Source organism: Marmota flaviventris, chromosome 3, assembly GCF_047511675.1.
Source record: "Marmota flaviventris isolate mMarFla1 chromosome 3, mMarFla1.hap1, whole genome shotgun sequence".
NCBI lineage: Eukaryota > Metazoa > Chordata > Mammalia > Rodentia > Sciuridae > Marmota > Marmota flaviventris.
The window spans coordinates 103,943,661-103,961,765 of record NC_092500.1 but is presented as its reverse complement, the minus strand read 5'-3'; the positions used below and the strand labels follow the sequence as shown (position 1 = coordinate 103,961,765).

The following is an 18,105-nucleotide window of genomic DNA, read 5'->3' as shown; positions in this document are numbered from 1 at the left end:
TTTATTTCATGTGTTAATTCTCACAGAGAGAATTCTTCAATTTTCAGTTTTGGAAATAGACTTTAAGAAATAAGTTTTGATAGGAGAAAGTTAAGGTTGTCATAATTCAAATACCTGACATGTCTAGTCTGTGTAGGTTAGACTCTCAAAACTCTCTTAATTATCACTTCTAATATATCAGCATCAGAATGTAGCATATATTAGCATGCACTTTGTAATAATATCTGAATTCAGGTTCCAAGTTTGTTATTAGAGAAATAAGCTGAAACTACAAATAAGGCTCTTTGAGTCTTGGTTTGCTTCCTATAAAATTGGAATAATAATAATATTACCTTTCTTTGATGCAAGGATTAAATGAGGAAATAACAAAACTCGTATAACATTGTGAGCTCATTGTAATTACTTAATAACTGAATATTATTGGTGTGATAATGATTTCTATATTCATATCTAGCTTTGGTTGCTCACCTTTGCTCATGGCCCTATTTCTCACTTAGTATATAATATTTTCTCAGAGTATCCTGACATTAGCTTTAATTTTTTGAGGGGGTACCAAGGATTGAACTTGGGGGCACTTGACCACTGAGCCACATTCCCAGCCCTAATTTGTATTTTATTTAGAGACAGGGTCTCATGAGTTGCTTAGTGCCTCACTTTTGCTGAGACTGGCTTTGAACTTGAGATTCTCCTGCCTCAGCCTCCTGAGCTGCTGGGATTATGGGCGTGTCTACCATGCCTGGCTAGCTTTAATTTTTAATGTTTTCCATTTTTATCTTCCTATCCTTTCTCTTCTTATAACACTTCCAACTGATCAGTCTATGTAGATCATCTCCTAATCTTCATTTTGCATTTTGTTCAACAACTACAGGTATCTCCCATACATCTCTACTTAGCTGAATACTGTCACCCGAGCATGTCTAACACTTACCTACTGTCCTTTCAGCCAACCTATTTACTACTCCTGGACTTCCTAATTTTTAGAGTGACTATTTCAAATGTTACATATGCAGTCTAAGAATATGCTTTATTTGTCTCTAATTTAGGAAGATTTGAGGAGAAAAAGCTGGGGATTACTGGCCTAATTGACCAAATTTCATAGATTTTTATTTAATTTTAAAATGTGGTTCATATTATGTAAAGGATTAAACATGTGAAAACTTAAATGTCCTATAAAGACATTGTCTCTCCTCATGATGATCATCACTGTTACTAACATGATTATTCTGCACCAGGGAAAAATAAAAGATATATTGATGTATAATGTTAAAATTAAATTTTGACTTAAACTCAAAAGCAATCATATTTTTTCAGATCAGATGGCAAAAACCAAGCAAGTGTTTCTAGACAGCCAGTGAGTGCTCCTTGTCATGTTTCTCCAGCAACGACTCCTAGAGATGTTGTAAGTCATTTTAAAATGAATTTTTTTTTCTTTACTATGTTTAAAAAATGGGCAGAAGATAGAGCTAAGTGGTAGAGCACTTACTGAATGTGTATGAGACTCAGGATTCAAACTCTATTACTACAAAAAATGGTTACATAAATATAAACATAGATACATAAGAATTGTGGAGTACTGTAGGTGATCCCTGAGTTAAAGGAATACCAGCAGAATCCCTGGCTCTGAGGTTGTGGGTAAAGATGTCTGGACATGAAAAATGTCTTGCCTTGAAACCAGGATTGGGAAATGACCTGAGATTCATGCTATCAGTGTTTTGTTTTTTCTTTTTTAAACAATCTTCTTTTTGTTTTCAATACCTGGCTCTTCCCTAGAGTATGTTACCAAAGATGTGGTGCTGAACTCCTGGCTAGAGTTAATTGTTTTAGCAATAGGACCCATGATCACTGTTCCTGCATGTATTAGAGAGCATTGGAATAAAGATATACTTTTACTGATATGCCTATGTCCCTAAGCAATATATATATATTATTATATATTATATATAATATTTTATCTGCTTTTAAACGTTATAGAATGTTTTGATATTTTACCAACAGTGTACAAAGGTTCCCCCCCTTTTTTTATCTTCTCACTGCATTTGTTATCTCTAGTCTTTTTGATAAAGCATTCTTACTGGAGTGATGTGATATTTCATTGATGTGCATTTCTGTGATGCTTAGCAGTGTTGGACATTTATTCATACACCCACTGTCCCTTTGTAAATTTTTGTTTTAGAAATGTCTTCAGGCCTGTTGCCCATATTTTAATTGGTTGTTTTTTTTTTTTTTCTCTTGAGTTGTTTTAGTTCCCTATAAATTCTGGATATCAACCCCTTGTCAGACATACAGTTTGAAAATATTTTCTCCCATTCTGTATGTTGTCTCTTCACTCTGTTGAGTGGTTCCTTTGCTCTGCAGAAGCTTTTTCATTTGAAGTAATCTGTTTGTCTGTTTTTGGCTTTTGTTTCCTGTGCTTTCAGGGTTTTGCCTCCCATATCCTTGCCTATCCCAATTTCCTGCAGCATTTCCCAAATATTTTATTCAGTAATCATAGTTTAGTCCTTCTTTTTAAGTTTTTAATTCATTTTAAGTTAATTTTTGAGTGTGGTGAGAAATAGGAATTTAGTTTTATTTTCCTGAATGTGGATGTTCAGTTTCATATAAGCAACTATTTTTTCTTGGAACTTTGAAGAGATTATTTTTATCTTCCTCCTTGCAATTTAGAAGCTGCCTCTTATTCTAATTGTCGCTTTAGATAATTTCTTTTCCATGTCCTTTTTCTTCTGTATCCTTAGAATACTAGATGTGGCCTTTTAAAAACTCTTCAGTGACATGTTCCACTATTGTGTACAACTAGGATGCACTAATAAAAACATTAAAATAAAAAAGAATGTCTATCAATGCAAAGAACTGTAGACTGTACCACCTGTGTGTTTACTGGAATACTGTGCAGAAATTAAAACAAAATTGGGCAGAAGGAAAAAAAATACTCCTTCACAGATAGGTAGAGTTCCTGAATCTTAGGATTTACTTTTCAACAATTGTAGAAAATTCTTAACAATTATTTCTTTAAATGTTGCCTCTGCCTCATTGTCTTATTAACTTTTTCTGTAGTTCCTATTTGATGCACATTAAGACTTTTCACTGTTTTCCAAGTTACTTAACTCCTTTGATACTTCCAGTCTTTTTTGTGTACTCCATTCTGCTGATGTTAGATTACCTATCAATCGCTAACTCTCTCCTAAACTATGCCAAATCTGTTATTGAACCTTTTTGTTGAATGTTTAATTTCACTAATTTTATAGTGTATTTTATTTCTATAGTTTTCCTTATTTCAAATCTTTCTGCTTATTAAATATGATAGTTTCTTACAGCATGGTATATTTTAGTGCTTTCATTTTGTGTAAACATAAAAGTATCCACTTTATGTGCTTTATCTCATCTTTTTATTGTATAGAATTTTGGTTGGCTCTGTGGTTTGTTATTCCTGCTGAATCTTATTTCTTAGTGTACTTTGTGAAAATGATTATAAACTCATATTCTTTGGAACTTCGTGTATGGAATTTATTTGAGGTTACAGTAGTTTCCTACAGAGTGTGTGTAGGAACACAGGCCCTTCAATGTCTAACATCATTTTTCCTAGGTGTTTTGGGGGCCATACACTATTATAAACTCTGCCCCTAAGCCCATGTTATGATGAATATGTGGGTAGAGTTTCTCCACAAAGCCTATTTTACTTTGCTTCTGTCAGTACCAAGGCCAGTATTCCATTGTAGCAAGTCCTGTATCACCACTGGCCTTTCTTAAGGCAGGTGTTCTCTTTTCCAGTTAACTCTGTGGGCCTATCACTCTAAAGATGCTAGAATTTATATACGGTGTTATAGTAAGGCAAAACTGAAGCCCTTTGTTTTGCCTCTTGTGTCTATGTACTACCTGAAAATGCAGACAGTGGACTTCCAAGGGAGCCATTTACAGGAATGCTGTTCCATACTTTGAACTCTTTCATGTTTTTAAATTTTTTATTAGCAGTTTAGGTGCTCCATACTGAGAAGTTTTCTCTGAACATTTGGTCCACTGTTTGCAAGTAATGAGTATATACCCCATTCTCTTTAACAACAGCATGCTATCCATCTTGTAGATTTTCTATAAATTTAAAACAGGTTGTTTCCCATCTTAACACAAAAAATATGGCATATTAGGCATCCTTGTACATTAATTTATATAATTAATGAGAAGTTTTAAATTAAGGTCTTTAAAATACCTAACATCTTTGTTACTTATAATTTTTAGCTTTTTAAAAATTATTTTTAATTGACAAATAATTTTTATATATATATATATATATATATATATACATACATATGTGTGTGTATATATATATACATATATATATATAATATATATATATCTGTATTTCTGGGATACAGTGTGATGTTTTGATCAATGTATACATTGTAGTAAGATTTAGTCAAGCATGTTAACATATCCATCAGCAAATTATCATTCTAAGAAGTGGAATTTAAGTATCCCTGTAAAGTTCTGTGCTCATGGTTTGGTAGAAAGAGATGGAAACATTTTCTTGAATTTCTTCTCTATTTTTAGAGTACATGCACATTATTCTGTGAGGAAAAGACAGCATGTGATAGACCACCTGTCCTGTGGCAGGACTGTACAGTGAGTGCTCAAGGTTTTCTTCAGCACTGTTCATATCCTGCCACTCACAGAGCTTTAGGAGTTAATAGTAGATAGTAGAGAAAATCCTGGGCAAGATCACTTCATCGGTGATGAGTAATTCCATCTCATCTTCCTTTTTCCCCAGAGTAATGTGATTTGTGAAAATGCTTTTGATTTTACTTTCTTATTTGGGGATGAATTATATAATCCCACTTTATTGTAAAACTTCATTTCATCTTGTCAAGGAAGAATATTATGAATTCCAAAGTGAAGGATTGTAGATTAGTGGTATTTACAATACCAGTGAGGTATTGTACAGATTTGACAATGACTTTTAGGAGATTTTATTTAAAATATATTGACATGATAGTTAATTTGAACCAGATAATTGTATTTTTGTATTTTTTGAATTAAAAAAAGTGAAGCCTTAAAATAACAAAGTATTCTGCTCTCAGTGGTAAAGATATGTTGAATAAGCAAAATATTTTATTTATTTATTTTTTTGTTGTGCTACGGGTCCAACCCAGGGCTTTGTACATGCTAGGCAAGTGCTCTACCAATGAACTGCATTCCCAATCCATTTAGGCAAAATATTTTTAAAAGTTAGCATTGTAAATAGTGTGTTAATTTAAATATACTAATGAATTTTACAAAAAAGCCGAAGTTATACATAAAATATATTGATGACTGCATTGTTGTAATAACATTGATTATTATTATCTTTTTTCTTTTTAGCCAATACATGCAAACAGATTTCCAGTACCAACTTATGCGGTCAAGCAGCCTCAGCAGTTTCCATCAAGGTCTGAAGTGATTGTGCTTATTACTTGACCAGAATTTCCCTTGTATTTAATTTAATTTAGGATAAGATATTTAGGCAGTTTAATTTAGGGCAAGTTTAGACAGAACACAATTTTTTGGAAGATTTGTAGATAAGTTTTATAGTTTCATATAAATTTTGTCACATTAGTGAAGTGTCAAAAGAAATTTAAAGAAGTCCAAGACTTACAGTGAACTGCTGCTGTATAGTTGTCTGGATATAAAATTTAGGAGCAAGGGCCTCTAAAATAATCAGCATATAAGAAACTATATAAGTTAGACTGATCTTCCCATTGAGAGAGCTTTAAAATAGGTAATATAAAAAAATAGGGGGGCTGGGGCTGTAGCTCAGTGGTAGAGCACCTGCCTCGCATGTGGTTTGATCCTCATCACCACATAAAAATAAATAAATAAAGATATTGTGTCCATCTACAACTAAAATATATATATATATAAAAAAGAAAAGCAAATAGGTATTTGAAGGTGAGGTAAGGAATTATAGAGCTAAGCAGAATCAGAAAGAAGTGTACAGATCATCCCAGTTTGTGGTGCCACTTTTCTGTTCTAGATGCGTCTAGAAAAATACTATTCTGCAAGTGACAAGTGAAAGGCTTGGAATCTGAGGAGAGCTTTCAGTAAATCACGGGGTTGGGGAAACAAAAATTGGAGTCCTTCTGAGGAGGAGGTACCATGGCAAACATCTCAGACTTTATGTGGGGACCCAGGGAAAAGGGTGAACTATACCATCAACTGATTTCAACATTATTTTTCTTCATGTTTGACCACCCGCCCCCCCCCCCCAAAAAAAAAAAAAAAAAAATCCTGGAGCACAAGAAAAGAAATCATAGCTAAAATCAAGAAACAGTAGACCATAAAAACAGACTTGGAAGATATCTAGTTAATAGTCACTTAATATGAACTTTAACTATGATGATTGTATCATGGAATTAATAGTTGAGATTGAGAATTTCAGCACAGCGCTAGAAACTTTTAAAGAGGAATCAGTGCAGATTCTAGAACTTGAAAACAGAAGAACTGAAATTAAAGACTCAGTAGAAGGACTTAAAATCAGCAGGAAAGGAGAAAATTTATTACTACATTTACATCATAAAATACATCTGATTCCTCCCACTCCCACTAGTACTTCAAATTCCAATTACACTGGAACTTGAGGAGTGTCCTTATATATAATTTTTACTATTTAGTAACAGTATGTTGAAATCCAATTGAGGATTCAGAGAAGAATATATTAATAGTGAGACAGATATTTACCAGGTAATATTCCAGTGTGGTATCAGAGTAGAGGTGTATTAGGATTGGATGAAGAGATGTCTGCAAGTTAAGGTACGAGGACTGAGATAGATAGGTGTAGGTGTAATAGCAGGTTTAATTCTCAGAGCAGATATTGTTTGAGGGAGCTGTAATTTCCCTCTATGTACGCAAGCATAGAGCTAGGTTTCAACTTAGCAGTAATTTGTTGGCCCATAAATTCTAACAGCACTAGAAAAGTGCTTCATTCTTGGTGTCCTCATTTGTTTTTTCAATTTGAGTATACGGTTTCATAGAAACTAGAACCTCCATAAATTATTGATTATGGAGTAACATTAATATAAGCTAATGATTCCATTTTATATTTTAATTGGAACTCTTTAGTAATATCATTAATAATAATCTCAGAACATGAAATGCCTTTAACTGTTATCAGAGAGTTTGAGAATGGTGTTATGTTGAATATTAACATGTTTTTTTCCCCCTTTACAGGCCACCTCCACCACAACCTAAAGTATCATCTCAGGGAAATTTAATTCCTGCTCGTCCTGCTCCTGCACCTCCTTTATATAGTTCCCTCACTTGATTTTATATCCTTCTTTTTGCAAATGTCTTCAGGGAAGTGAGCTGATACTTTTCTTTTCCTGACATTTTCTTGAAAAGCCTTTCTTCCTTTTGCAACTATGAGTGAAAACAAAATATCACAAAACAAACTTTACTAACACAGAAAACCAGAAATGGAGCGGGGAGTTGAGAAATACAAGGAAATGCAGTTAAGCCAGGGAATTTAGAGTAACATTTCCATTGCCATCACTGAATGCGTCTTATCTGATCATCTATGATGTTAATGCACTTAACATGAATCATGTTATTTTGTACATGTCATTACAGTGATTCTCAAATTCACTGTATTGTTGTAAGATTTGTCATTATTTGCTTAAATGTAATCTTGAATTTTTGACCTTAGTTATCATTAATGTAGCTTTTGGTGGAACATGTGGTAATCTAATACCTATGACAATTGACTAATTAACTGCCAATATTTTCTAATACTTTCATCTTGCACGGATTAATAATGATAGTATACTAGAATTTTGTCTCTCATTCACTACATGAATAAATAAATATTCTGTCTTCAGAATGCACACGAGCCACAATTAAGATATTATATTATTTTGAAAGTACAAACTATGCTAAAAGAATGTGTGTATTCACACTCAATTATTAGCTTCCCTTTTTATGATTGTCAACTATAAATGACTATTAGAAAAATTAATTTAATATTAGAATTTCTGTTATGCATCATGTTAAAGCACGGCATCCTTTCACAGTAGCATTATTTTAAATTATAAGCTTTAAGGTACGAGGTATTTAATAGATCTAATCAGATATTCTGTTGACTCATGGCTATAATAAAGCAGGAGCAATTATAATATGTTCAATCAGTTGAGCTATTGTAAAACCACTTGAGAATTTCATGAGCACTTTAAGTATAAAATCTGAATTTTCAAAGCTTGATATTAAATCATTTAGAATGTTTACATTTACTATGGTGTGCTAGATCCTGTCTCTTTGACTCTAATATTTTCATAAAAATTAGACTGAGAAAGGAAGAAAAGGTTTTCTTAGATAAGTACTAAACTTAATATGGTATCTGTGAGTTATTAGCTGTGTTAAAAATGAATTTTTACTATGGAAGAAATGGTATGGACAACAAAATTTTAAAAACTTAAAATTTTTTCATAACCTTTCATAATAAAGTTTAATAGGTTTATTAACTGAATTTCATTAGTTTTTAAAATTTTTTTGTTTGTGTATATATACATATGGAAATATAACATTTACAATAAATAAAATACTTGAAATTCTTTTGTCTTCCAGTAACTTCCTCAATACTCAACTATGTCTATTCTTATTAATTTAAAAGTTATAATTTTAGATAAAATCCTAATCAGACTTTTGCCAAATTATGCACAATGGCTTTGTTATTAAAGGAAAGCAGATTTGTTTTGAAGAAGATGAAAATTTCAGTTCTTTAAGGATAGCTCATTATTTTAGTAGTCAGGTACATATCAAACATTGTGAGCCATCTCAAATGAAGTATCTTCATTTTAATTTAAATCTTGGAATGAATTTACATAGACTAAAATGTTTGTCCTTTCACTCATCTTGCCTCAGTTTTTGCAGATGTAATGCATATCATTTGAAATTTTACAGTCAGTAATGTGTTAACTATGGAATGTTACGCTGCTCTTGGAGTTAGATAATTCCTGTATCTTTGACTAAAGTTTTTATTTTTACTTTTTTTTTTTTGCACTGGAGATTGAACCCATGGATGCTTTACCACTGAAGTAAATCCCCAGCTCTTTAAAAAAATTTTTTTAAAATTTTGAAACAGGGTCTTACTAAGTTGCTGAGGTCTGTCTCAAACTTGTGATCTTCCTGAGTCTGGGTTTACAGGCATGCACTACCATGCCTGGTTTTTCTAAAAATTTATTTCATCTGAATTTCTTTTGCTTTAAAAGATTTCTACATACTTTGTATGTTTTTCACTTAGATTTGTCCTTGAATTATTCTGAAATATGATTAAAAATTGTAAAATTCCTTGGTCATCCAGCCCATTATGAGAAATATGAAAGTATTAAAAGACTTTCTTGTCATGTGTTAAAGAATAATAATCAAGGATAAATTACATATAAATTTGATATCACAGACTAAGTTCACAAACTGACCTTGTTCAGGTTGATGAATTTCCCCTTAATAGCCTGAGTCTCTAGCTGTATAGTTAAGCACAATCTAGGTTTTCTAAGCAGAAATCAGATTTTATTAGATTTTGTATGTCTCTTGAAGACTTAACTTCTGGCAAGTACTCTCTTATGTACAGTGATATGTAAGTTGGGTGGGAGGGGGAATATGTTTCCTGCCCTTTAGAAGTATATATATTATGGAGAGAGCCATACATACAAGTAAGAATGATACAAAAGTCTAGCCCAGCACTGTGGCTGGCCCACGCTTGTAATCCCAGCAGCTCAGGAGGCTGAGGCAGGAGTATCGTGGGTTCAAAGACAGCCTCAGTAACAGCAAGGTGCTAAGCAATTCAGTGAGACCCTGTCTCTAAATAAAATACAAAATAGGGCTGAAAATGTGGCTCAGTGGTTGAGTGCCCCTGAGTTTAATCCCCGTACCCCCTCCCCCCGACAAAAAAAAGATACAAAGTCTGTTCTATTAAAAATACAAAGGTTGAAAAAAAATACAAAGGTTGAAAGAAAAAGAAAAAACTAGAAATTCATTCAAATATCTCTTAACTGACAAGTGTAAGTAAGCATTTACCACTACTAATAGTTCTAATTGCTATGAAGCAGGGCAAAACCAACTTTGGCTTAATTGCCGCTCAAAAGCAGTGTTAGTCTAGCATTAGCTGATCCTGTGGGATTCAGGTGAGGTGTATTTTCTTTTGTTGTTGTTGCCTTGGTTTTGCTTATGCTTTTACAGGTTTAGGGCCCTGTTGATATGTATTCATAAAATCACATCTCAACAAAATGTGTTGATTTGCCTACTGAATGCCTCTGTTTCCATGGGGCCTTTTAGGTTGTGTGTCTGCCTTTCTAATAATTAGTATGAGAGAGAAATGAATTCCTGCTTTGGGGATTTGAAAAGAATTAAAGGATAATTCATGCATTATAGATGGAACCTGGGGGTGACTGGGAGGCAGGAGGCTCTGCATTGCAAGGAAATAAGGCAATGTTTAGGAAAAGCCAGAAGTCAAAGCAGCAGAAGTACTGAGCACAGAGCAAGTAGTTGGCAGACTGGGGTGTGAATTTAGAAAAATTTAAATTTTGTACTGAGGCATTTGGCTAGGTTTCCTACTGGAATAGAAGTACTGTAATTGTGTTAAGAATCTTGTCTGTTACTACATGAATGAGAGTATATTTGTTACTTTGAGAAGTTTCTGAAGAACATGAATTTTTGCCTGATTGGAGAAAAAATGCCACAGCCTTTTTATGAACTCTATAATGAGCTTTTTGAGTGGGGAAATTAAAAACAACAACAAAAACATAGCAGGCTGTTATGATTTGGCTATGTGGTAGCCTCCCAAAGCTCTGTATATTTTAATGCAGGAATATTAAGAGGTGAAGTGCTTAGATTATCAGAGCTGTAACCTAATCAGCCTATCCTAGTTTAAATGAGCTGACTGGGTGGTAACTGTAGGCAGGTGGGGCCTGGCTGGAGGAAAGGGTCACTGGAAGCTGCGCTGGAAGGGTACATTTTCTTTTTGGCCCCTTCCCCATTCTCTCTCCCTCTCTGGTTCTTGAACCCATCATGAGCTTTCCTCCGCTGGGACCTTCCCCCATGATGCGGCCTCACCTTCAGCCCAGACCAATGGAGTGGGTGGACCATGGACTGAGATCTCTGAAACCCTGAACCCCAAATAGACTTTCCCTCCTCTAAATTGTTCTTGCAGGGTATTTTGCTTTCGGTGGACAAACAGCTAACACACTGGCTGTCTCCAAAAAAGTGTAAATTGACTCATTCTTCTTCAATTTTTTTTTTTTTTTTAAATCTTAGAAGCTTAGCTTCAGCAATTATGAATATATATGTATATTTAGGTGAACAGTTGTACCCCGCCCTAGGTACTGGAGTTGTACCCCAGGATCTCACGCATACCAGGCAAAGTTCTACCACTAAGTCACACCCCCAACCCCTGCGTGTAGCTTTTAATTCAGAACATATTACACATCTGCTTTTTAAAGCACCTGGGAAGTGTTTGCTACTGAAGAGGGAGAAGTTTGTGGGGACCACAGCCACGAGGAGGAGCGGCGCGGCGGGGAGCTGGGGGATTTGGCGCGTGGGCGTACCTTGCGGGCGGTTGGGGCAGGGGGCGCAGTGCACCCCGGCCTCCGGGCTCGTGCCCCCCCATGTCCCCGCCCCACAGCCCAGACAGCAGGTCGCGGCCCAACGGCCCCAGCCAGTCCCCGCTCAGAGCCGAGGAACCAGACCATGTTCCGCCTGATGGTGCTGCTTGCTGGGCTCGGTGGCTTGTTCACGTCAACATCCAGTAAGCCAAAGGAGATACTGTTCTCGGGTGAGGGGCCGAGGAAGGACTTTCCTCTTTGAATGTGTGCTGCTGTCCTCCAGTGGTGACCCATGGAGCCAAAGCTCGCGTCACCTTGGAAACCGGGCCTCCTCTGATTACTCCCCTGGGCCAGAGAAGCGACTCGTAGGGGGCAATATAATTTTGATAAGCTCAAGGACAAATCTCTATTCTGAATCTGAATTTGGGGACTACCTTTCTTTGGCTCTGTCATTCATGTCCAAATCTCAAGTTTTCAGGCTCTTCAAAAAGTACTTCAGAAACTTCTTGAACTCCAAACTCAACAAAACAAACAAAAACCCAAAACCCTGACTGCTGGGAAAACTGTTTGTTCCAAAATAAAAGATTGTGCTGCATACAATAATAATTTGTCCTGAAATAAATTAAAAAAAAATTCAGTGAAGATGCAAAGGTACTAAGGAGAGATAAGAACATTGGGAAGAGGCCTCACAAATTTAAAACAGAGCTAAGGAGGATTAGATGCCTGTAAAATATTTTGATACTTATTTTTATTCTTTACCTTTTTACACCTTGTTCTGAATCTTGCCATCTGTGTCAGCACATGGAGTGCCTTTCCCCTTTCATCTCTCTAATGTTCTATTATTTGGAAGTAACCAATTTAGCAGTTTTTCTATTAATGAACTTTTGGATTATTTACAATCTATATTAGCTCCAGCTGCCTTAACAAAATACCATAGACTGTATAGTTGAAAAGACCGAAATGAATTTTCTCACAGTGGGGGGTCTGGAAGGCCAAGAGCAGAGTATGGCATGGTTAGGTTTTAGTGATTCCCCCCCTCCCCTGGCTTATAAACAATTGCCTTCTACATGTGTACTCCCACATGACCTCTCTGTGTCAAGCTTTCTAGGTCTCTTCTTATAAGGGTATTAATCCCAACATAAGGGTCCTACAGTATGACCTCATCTGACCCTAAGCACTTCCCAGAGGCCATCACTAAATACTGTCACACTGGGACTTAAGGATTCAGCATGAGAATTTTGTGGGGTTGCATTCAGTTTATATACCACACGAAATATTTTAATGCAGTGGTTGTTAAACTTTTTGGATTCAGAATTTCTTTACACATTAACAGTTTTGGAGATCCTCAAAGACTTTTTGTTTATGTGTGTTTATATATGTCAATATTTATCATATAATAAAATAAAATAGAAATTCAAGAATGTATATTAACTTATTTTAAAATAAAAGGACTAGACCTATTTGTTAACATAAGTAACATACTTTAAAACGAATCATATTAAAAAATAGAACAGTGTAAAATGTAGACATTTTTGTAAATCTCTTTAACATCTGCCTTAATTGAAGACAGCTAGATCTTGTATCTTCTGCTTTCAGTCTCTTGCTGAATGTTTCATTTGATGTGTATGTGAAGAAAATCTAGTGTATGTATTTGAAAAAGGGAGGAATTTTTTTGATAGCCTTTTCGGATAATTGAGGATATTCTCTGGTTATTATGCAAAACTTGACAAATGGTTGACAGATCTGTTTTTAGTATAATGTATAAATTATAACATGCCAATTACTGTTGACTTTTAAGAGTTCTTTGTGTGCTTTGAATAATAGTCCTTTATTGGATGTGTTTTTTGCAAACATTTTCCTCCTAATCTGTGGCTTGTCTTCTCATTCTCTTTGCATTGTCTTTTATAGAGCTGAAGTTTAAAAATATTTTTCTGTGCTTTTTATCATCATATCTCCTCCCATTCTTCATTTAAAAGTTTTTCAATAATACAGAACACTCTTATTTACTATAGTAACCATGTTGAATAATAGATGTCTGGAAGTTTTATTTCTAAAATTATTGTACCCTTTGACCAACATCTCCTCCTCCTCCTCCCATCCCTGCCCTGGTAACCATCATTCTGCTTTTTGCTTCTTTGAGAACTCAACTTTTAAAGATTCCCACATATAACTGAGTGCCTGTGGAATTTGTCCCTCTATATCTGGCCTATTTCATTTATCATAATGTCCTCCAGGTTCACCCATGTTACAAATGACAGGAGTCCTCCTTTTTTCAGGCCAAATAGCATGATGTTATGTATATGTACCACGTGTTCTTCATCTACTCATCTGTTGTTGAACACTTACAACGCTGCAGTGAACACGGGAGTACATATGTTTCTGTGAGGTGCTGATTTCATTTCCTTTGACATATAGCCAAAAAAGGGATTATTGGATCCAGGTGAAATTTAATACCAGATAGATCATCAACACTAGTTGAATTTACATTACTTTTTAAATTTTAATTGACACACAGTAATTGAACATATTTATGGGGTACAATGTAATAATTTGATATGTGTATATAATGTGTAACAATAAAGTCAGAGTAATTTTCATGTTTGTTTCCTTAAACATTTATTATTTCTTTGTGATGGTAACCTTTTAACTCCTATTTTCTAGTTATTATAAAAAATGTAATAAATTGTTGTGAACTATAGTCACTCTAACGTGCTATAGAAATTTGAACTCATTTCTCCAATGTAATTGTATTTTGGTATCCATCATCCAACCTCTCTCTACCACTTCTCCCCCCATCTTTCTAACATCCAGTAACATTGTTCTACTCTTAACTTCTATGAAATTAATAGTTTTAGCTTCCATATATTTTGAGAACATGCAGTATTTTTTCTTCTGTGTCTGGCTTATTTTACCTATCTTAATTGTTTCCAGTTCCACCATGTTGCTGCAAATGATAGGATTTCATTCTTTTATGGCTGAATAATATCCCATTGATCCATTGATCTGTTGATGAACATTTTGGTCGATTCCATATCTTGGCTATTGTGAAGAAAGAGTACTGCAATAAACATGGGAGTGCTGGTATCTGTTTGATACACTGATCTAATTTCCTTTGGATGTATATCCAGTAGTGGGCTTGCTGGATCATATGACAGTTCTGTTTTTAGTTGTTTGAGGAGCTTCCATATTGTTCTCTATAATGGCTATACTAATTTACATTCTCACAAATGGTGTAGAAGATTTCCCTTTTTTTCACATCTTCACCAGCATTTGTTATTTTTGTCTTTCTGATTATAGCTGTTCTAATTAGAGCAAAATGATAATCTAGTTGTCATTTCGATTTGCATTTTCCTCATGATTTGTAATATTGAGAATTTTTTATACATACTTGTTGGCCACCTGTATATCTTTTTTTGAGACCTGCATATTCAGATCATTTGCCTATTTTAAAATTGGATTATTGTTTTTTTTTTCTGAGAAGTTTTTGATTTTTAATTAAGTGCAGTTTATCAATGATTTCTTACCTTTGATTTTTGTACCTAAAAAAATCATCACCAGGCTCAGGGTCCTCTAGATTTTCTCTTTGCTATCTTTTTAGGAATTTTGTAGCTTTGCATTTTATATTTAGGTCTAATCCATTTTGAGTTAATTTTTGAGAAGTGTTTAAGGTAACGGATAGAATCTTTTTTCTCTCTCTCTTTAATGTTTCAGCATCATTTATTTAATAATGTATCATTGCTTCATTGTATTACCTTTGCTCCTTTGTCAAAGATCAGTTTATTAATGTGGTTCTCATTCTGGGCTTTTTTTCCTGTCCCATGATCTAATTTCCTGTTCTTTCTCTAATAGTATATTATCTTGATTGCTTTAAATCTTGAGGTTCAAATAATATCAGCCCTCTTACTGTTCTTCAATATTAGGTTGGTTATTTTGGGTCTTTTGCCTATTCATGTAAACTTTAGAACAATTTTGTTGCAATCCTCAAAATACTTGTGGAAATATAGACCAAGTTGGGAAGAATTGACATCATAACAGGGTTGGCTCTTTCTATCCCTGAACACAGATTTTAGTTATTCTTTGATATCTTTCATTAGGGCTTTATAGTTTGCTTCATATGGATCTTATACATCTTTTTAGATATACCTGTTTCATTTTGGGGGGGTGTTAAGGTAAATGGCAATGGGCTTTTAATTTCAGATTCCACTTTTTACTAGTTTATTGGAAAGGAATTGGCATTTGTGCATTAACCCTATATCCTATGTCCTTTATATCTTAACCATATTTAAATATATAGTTTTGTACTGTCAAGTACATTCACATCATGTAGCCCATCTCCAGAAGTCTTTTCATCTTATACAACTAAAACTCTGTAATCAGTAAGCATTAAAAATTGTAGTAAAAATATAATACACATACATACTCATAATACACAATTTACCATTTCAACTATCTTTAAGTGTAAAGTTCAGTGGCACTGAGTACATTTACACTGTTGTGTATTTTTGAGAAGTGTTTGAGGTAATGAATAGAATCCTTTTTCTCTCTCTCTTTAATGTATCCTTCATGTTATCTGTAGAACATTTTTCATCTTCCCAAGCTGAAACTCAGTGCATATTAAACACTAGCTCCCCATTCTCTCCTCCCCCAACCCCTGGCAAGCACCATTTTATTTTTTGTCTGTATGAATTTGAGTACTTTAGATACCTCACGTCAACCTAAGCAAAAAACAGAGTGATTGACTAAGGAATACTGACGTTTATATGGGAACAGCAGAGTACTACAATGCGGATATGCATGCCATAGCAAAATATGGGTATATTCAAAGAGATTGAGGCAAGAGGATATTTATAAAGGTAAAAAGGAAGCACACTCCATCAATTATTCCAAAACAATAATCTTTGGCAACTGTGATTAATGACAGGAGTGGCATCAATTTGGTGTTGAGCAAACAACTGCCGGGCAGATGTCCTGGTAGAGTATGTTTAGTATAAGTTGGGTGCCCTCTTTGCAAGCTTGCGGTTCTCTCTTTCTTTCTCTCTCTCTCTCTCTCTTTTAAATTCTTATTTTTTTAAATTTTATTTTGTTATATGACAACAGAATGCATTACACTATATATATTACATATATAAAGTACAATTTTTCATATCTCTGTTTGTACGTGGTTCTTTTTTGTGATGATTTTTATTTGTTTAAAATTTTTATTTTTTTTAGTTGTATTTGTACACAATACCTTTATTTTGTTATTTATTTTTATGTGGTGCTGAGGATCGAACCCAGGGCCTCGCACGTGCTAGGTTGAGTGCTCTACCACTGAGCCACAACCCAGCCCCTTTGTGATGGTTTTTAATCAGACAATCATGTATAAGAACTCTTTCTTCATAGCCTCCCACCCTTATTTAATTTTTTTGGTTAGGGTTGACACATGACTTAGATTGGATTCTAACAACTTTCACATTCATATAATTGGAATCATGTAGTATCTCTCTTTGAAACTGGCTTATTTCTCTTAGCATAATATTCTCAGGGTTTTTCCATGTTGTAGCATGTGTTAGAATTTCCTACTTTTAAAGCTAAGTAATATTCAGCCTTAATATATATCACTTTTATTTATCTACTCATCCTTTGATGGACACAGGGTTGCTTCTGTCTTTGGATTATTGTGAATAATGAACATGAGTGTATCTTTGAATCCAGCTTTTATTTTTTTTTTGAATATATACTTAAAAATGGAATTGGGGATCGTATAATAATTCCACTTTTAATTTTTTGAGGAGCAATTATATTGTTTTCAATAGTAGATGTCATCATTCTAGATTTCTACCAATAGTAAAGAAGTGTTCTAATTTTTCTGTGTTCTCATCAATATTATTTGCCATTTTTTCTTTCAATTGTTATCATAATGGGTATGTGAGGTGCTATCATGTATGTTAATTTACTGTTTGCATATTTTCTTTGGAGAATGTCTATTCAAGTACTTAGGTCATTTTTTAATCAGGTTTTTGTTGTTGTTATCCATGCATTTTAAGATTTTTTTTTTTCCGTAGTACTTATCACTACTGTTACCACTTTTAAGTTACACCACATAAGTTGGTATACCTAATACCTAGAAAAGTGCCAGCACTCAAAGAAATATTTTGTGTTGATAGAAAAGATAGAGAGAGAAGGAGAGGGTAGGGAGGGGAAAGGCTAAGAAGGAGAAGGTTGGAGGGGAGAGAGGGAAGGAAGGATGGGAGGAAGGAAGGAAGCAAGGTAGAGATTGGTACATACCACACAACACAGGTCTTCTGAAGAAATTATTTTCATGCTTTTTATTCTCTGCCTCTAATAAAATTTTGAGACTGTTAGGTTACTTATTTGAATTTATCCACAGTACAAATATTAATTAGTTAATGTTGACTAACATACATTTAAAATATATGAATAAACTCTTATTTATCAGAGGGACATTTAACAATATTCCATTTCTTTTTGCAGTACTATGGATCAGGGCCATGCTTGGCAAGTGCTCTGCCTCTGAGCATCGTCCCCTTCATTTCTTTTTGAAATAATATTG

At 34.3% G+C, this 18,105-nt stretch overlaps 1 protein-coding gene across 1 annotated transcript in view; it reads left to right on the top strand.

The window, feature by feature from the left end:
* The window catches only part of Adam9 (ADAM metallopeptidase domain 9), an 88,523-nt gene extending 79,959 nt beyond the window's left edge, over positions 1–8,564 (top strand). Inside the window, exons 20-22 of the mRNA XM_027939358.2 lie at positions 1,312–1,399; positions 5,347–5,414; positions 7,192–8,564. Of these exons, the coding sequence (XP_027795159.2) occupies positions 1,312–1,399; positions 5,347–5,414; positions 7,192–7,285 (250 nt within the window). The 3' untranslated portion in view covers positions 7,286–8,564. The remainder of the gene's footprint in view (positions 1–1,311; positions 1,400–5,346; positions 5,415–7,191) is intronic.
* Positions 8,565–18,105: the final 9,541 nt, after the last annotated feature.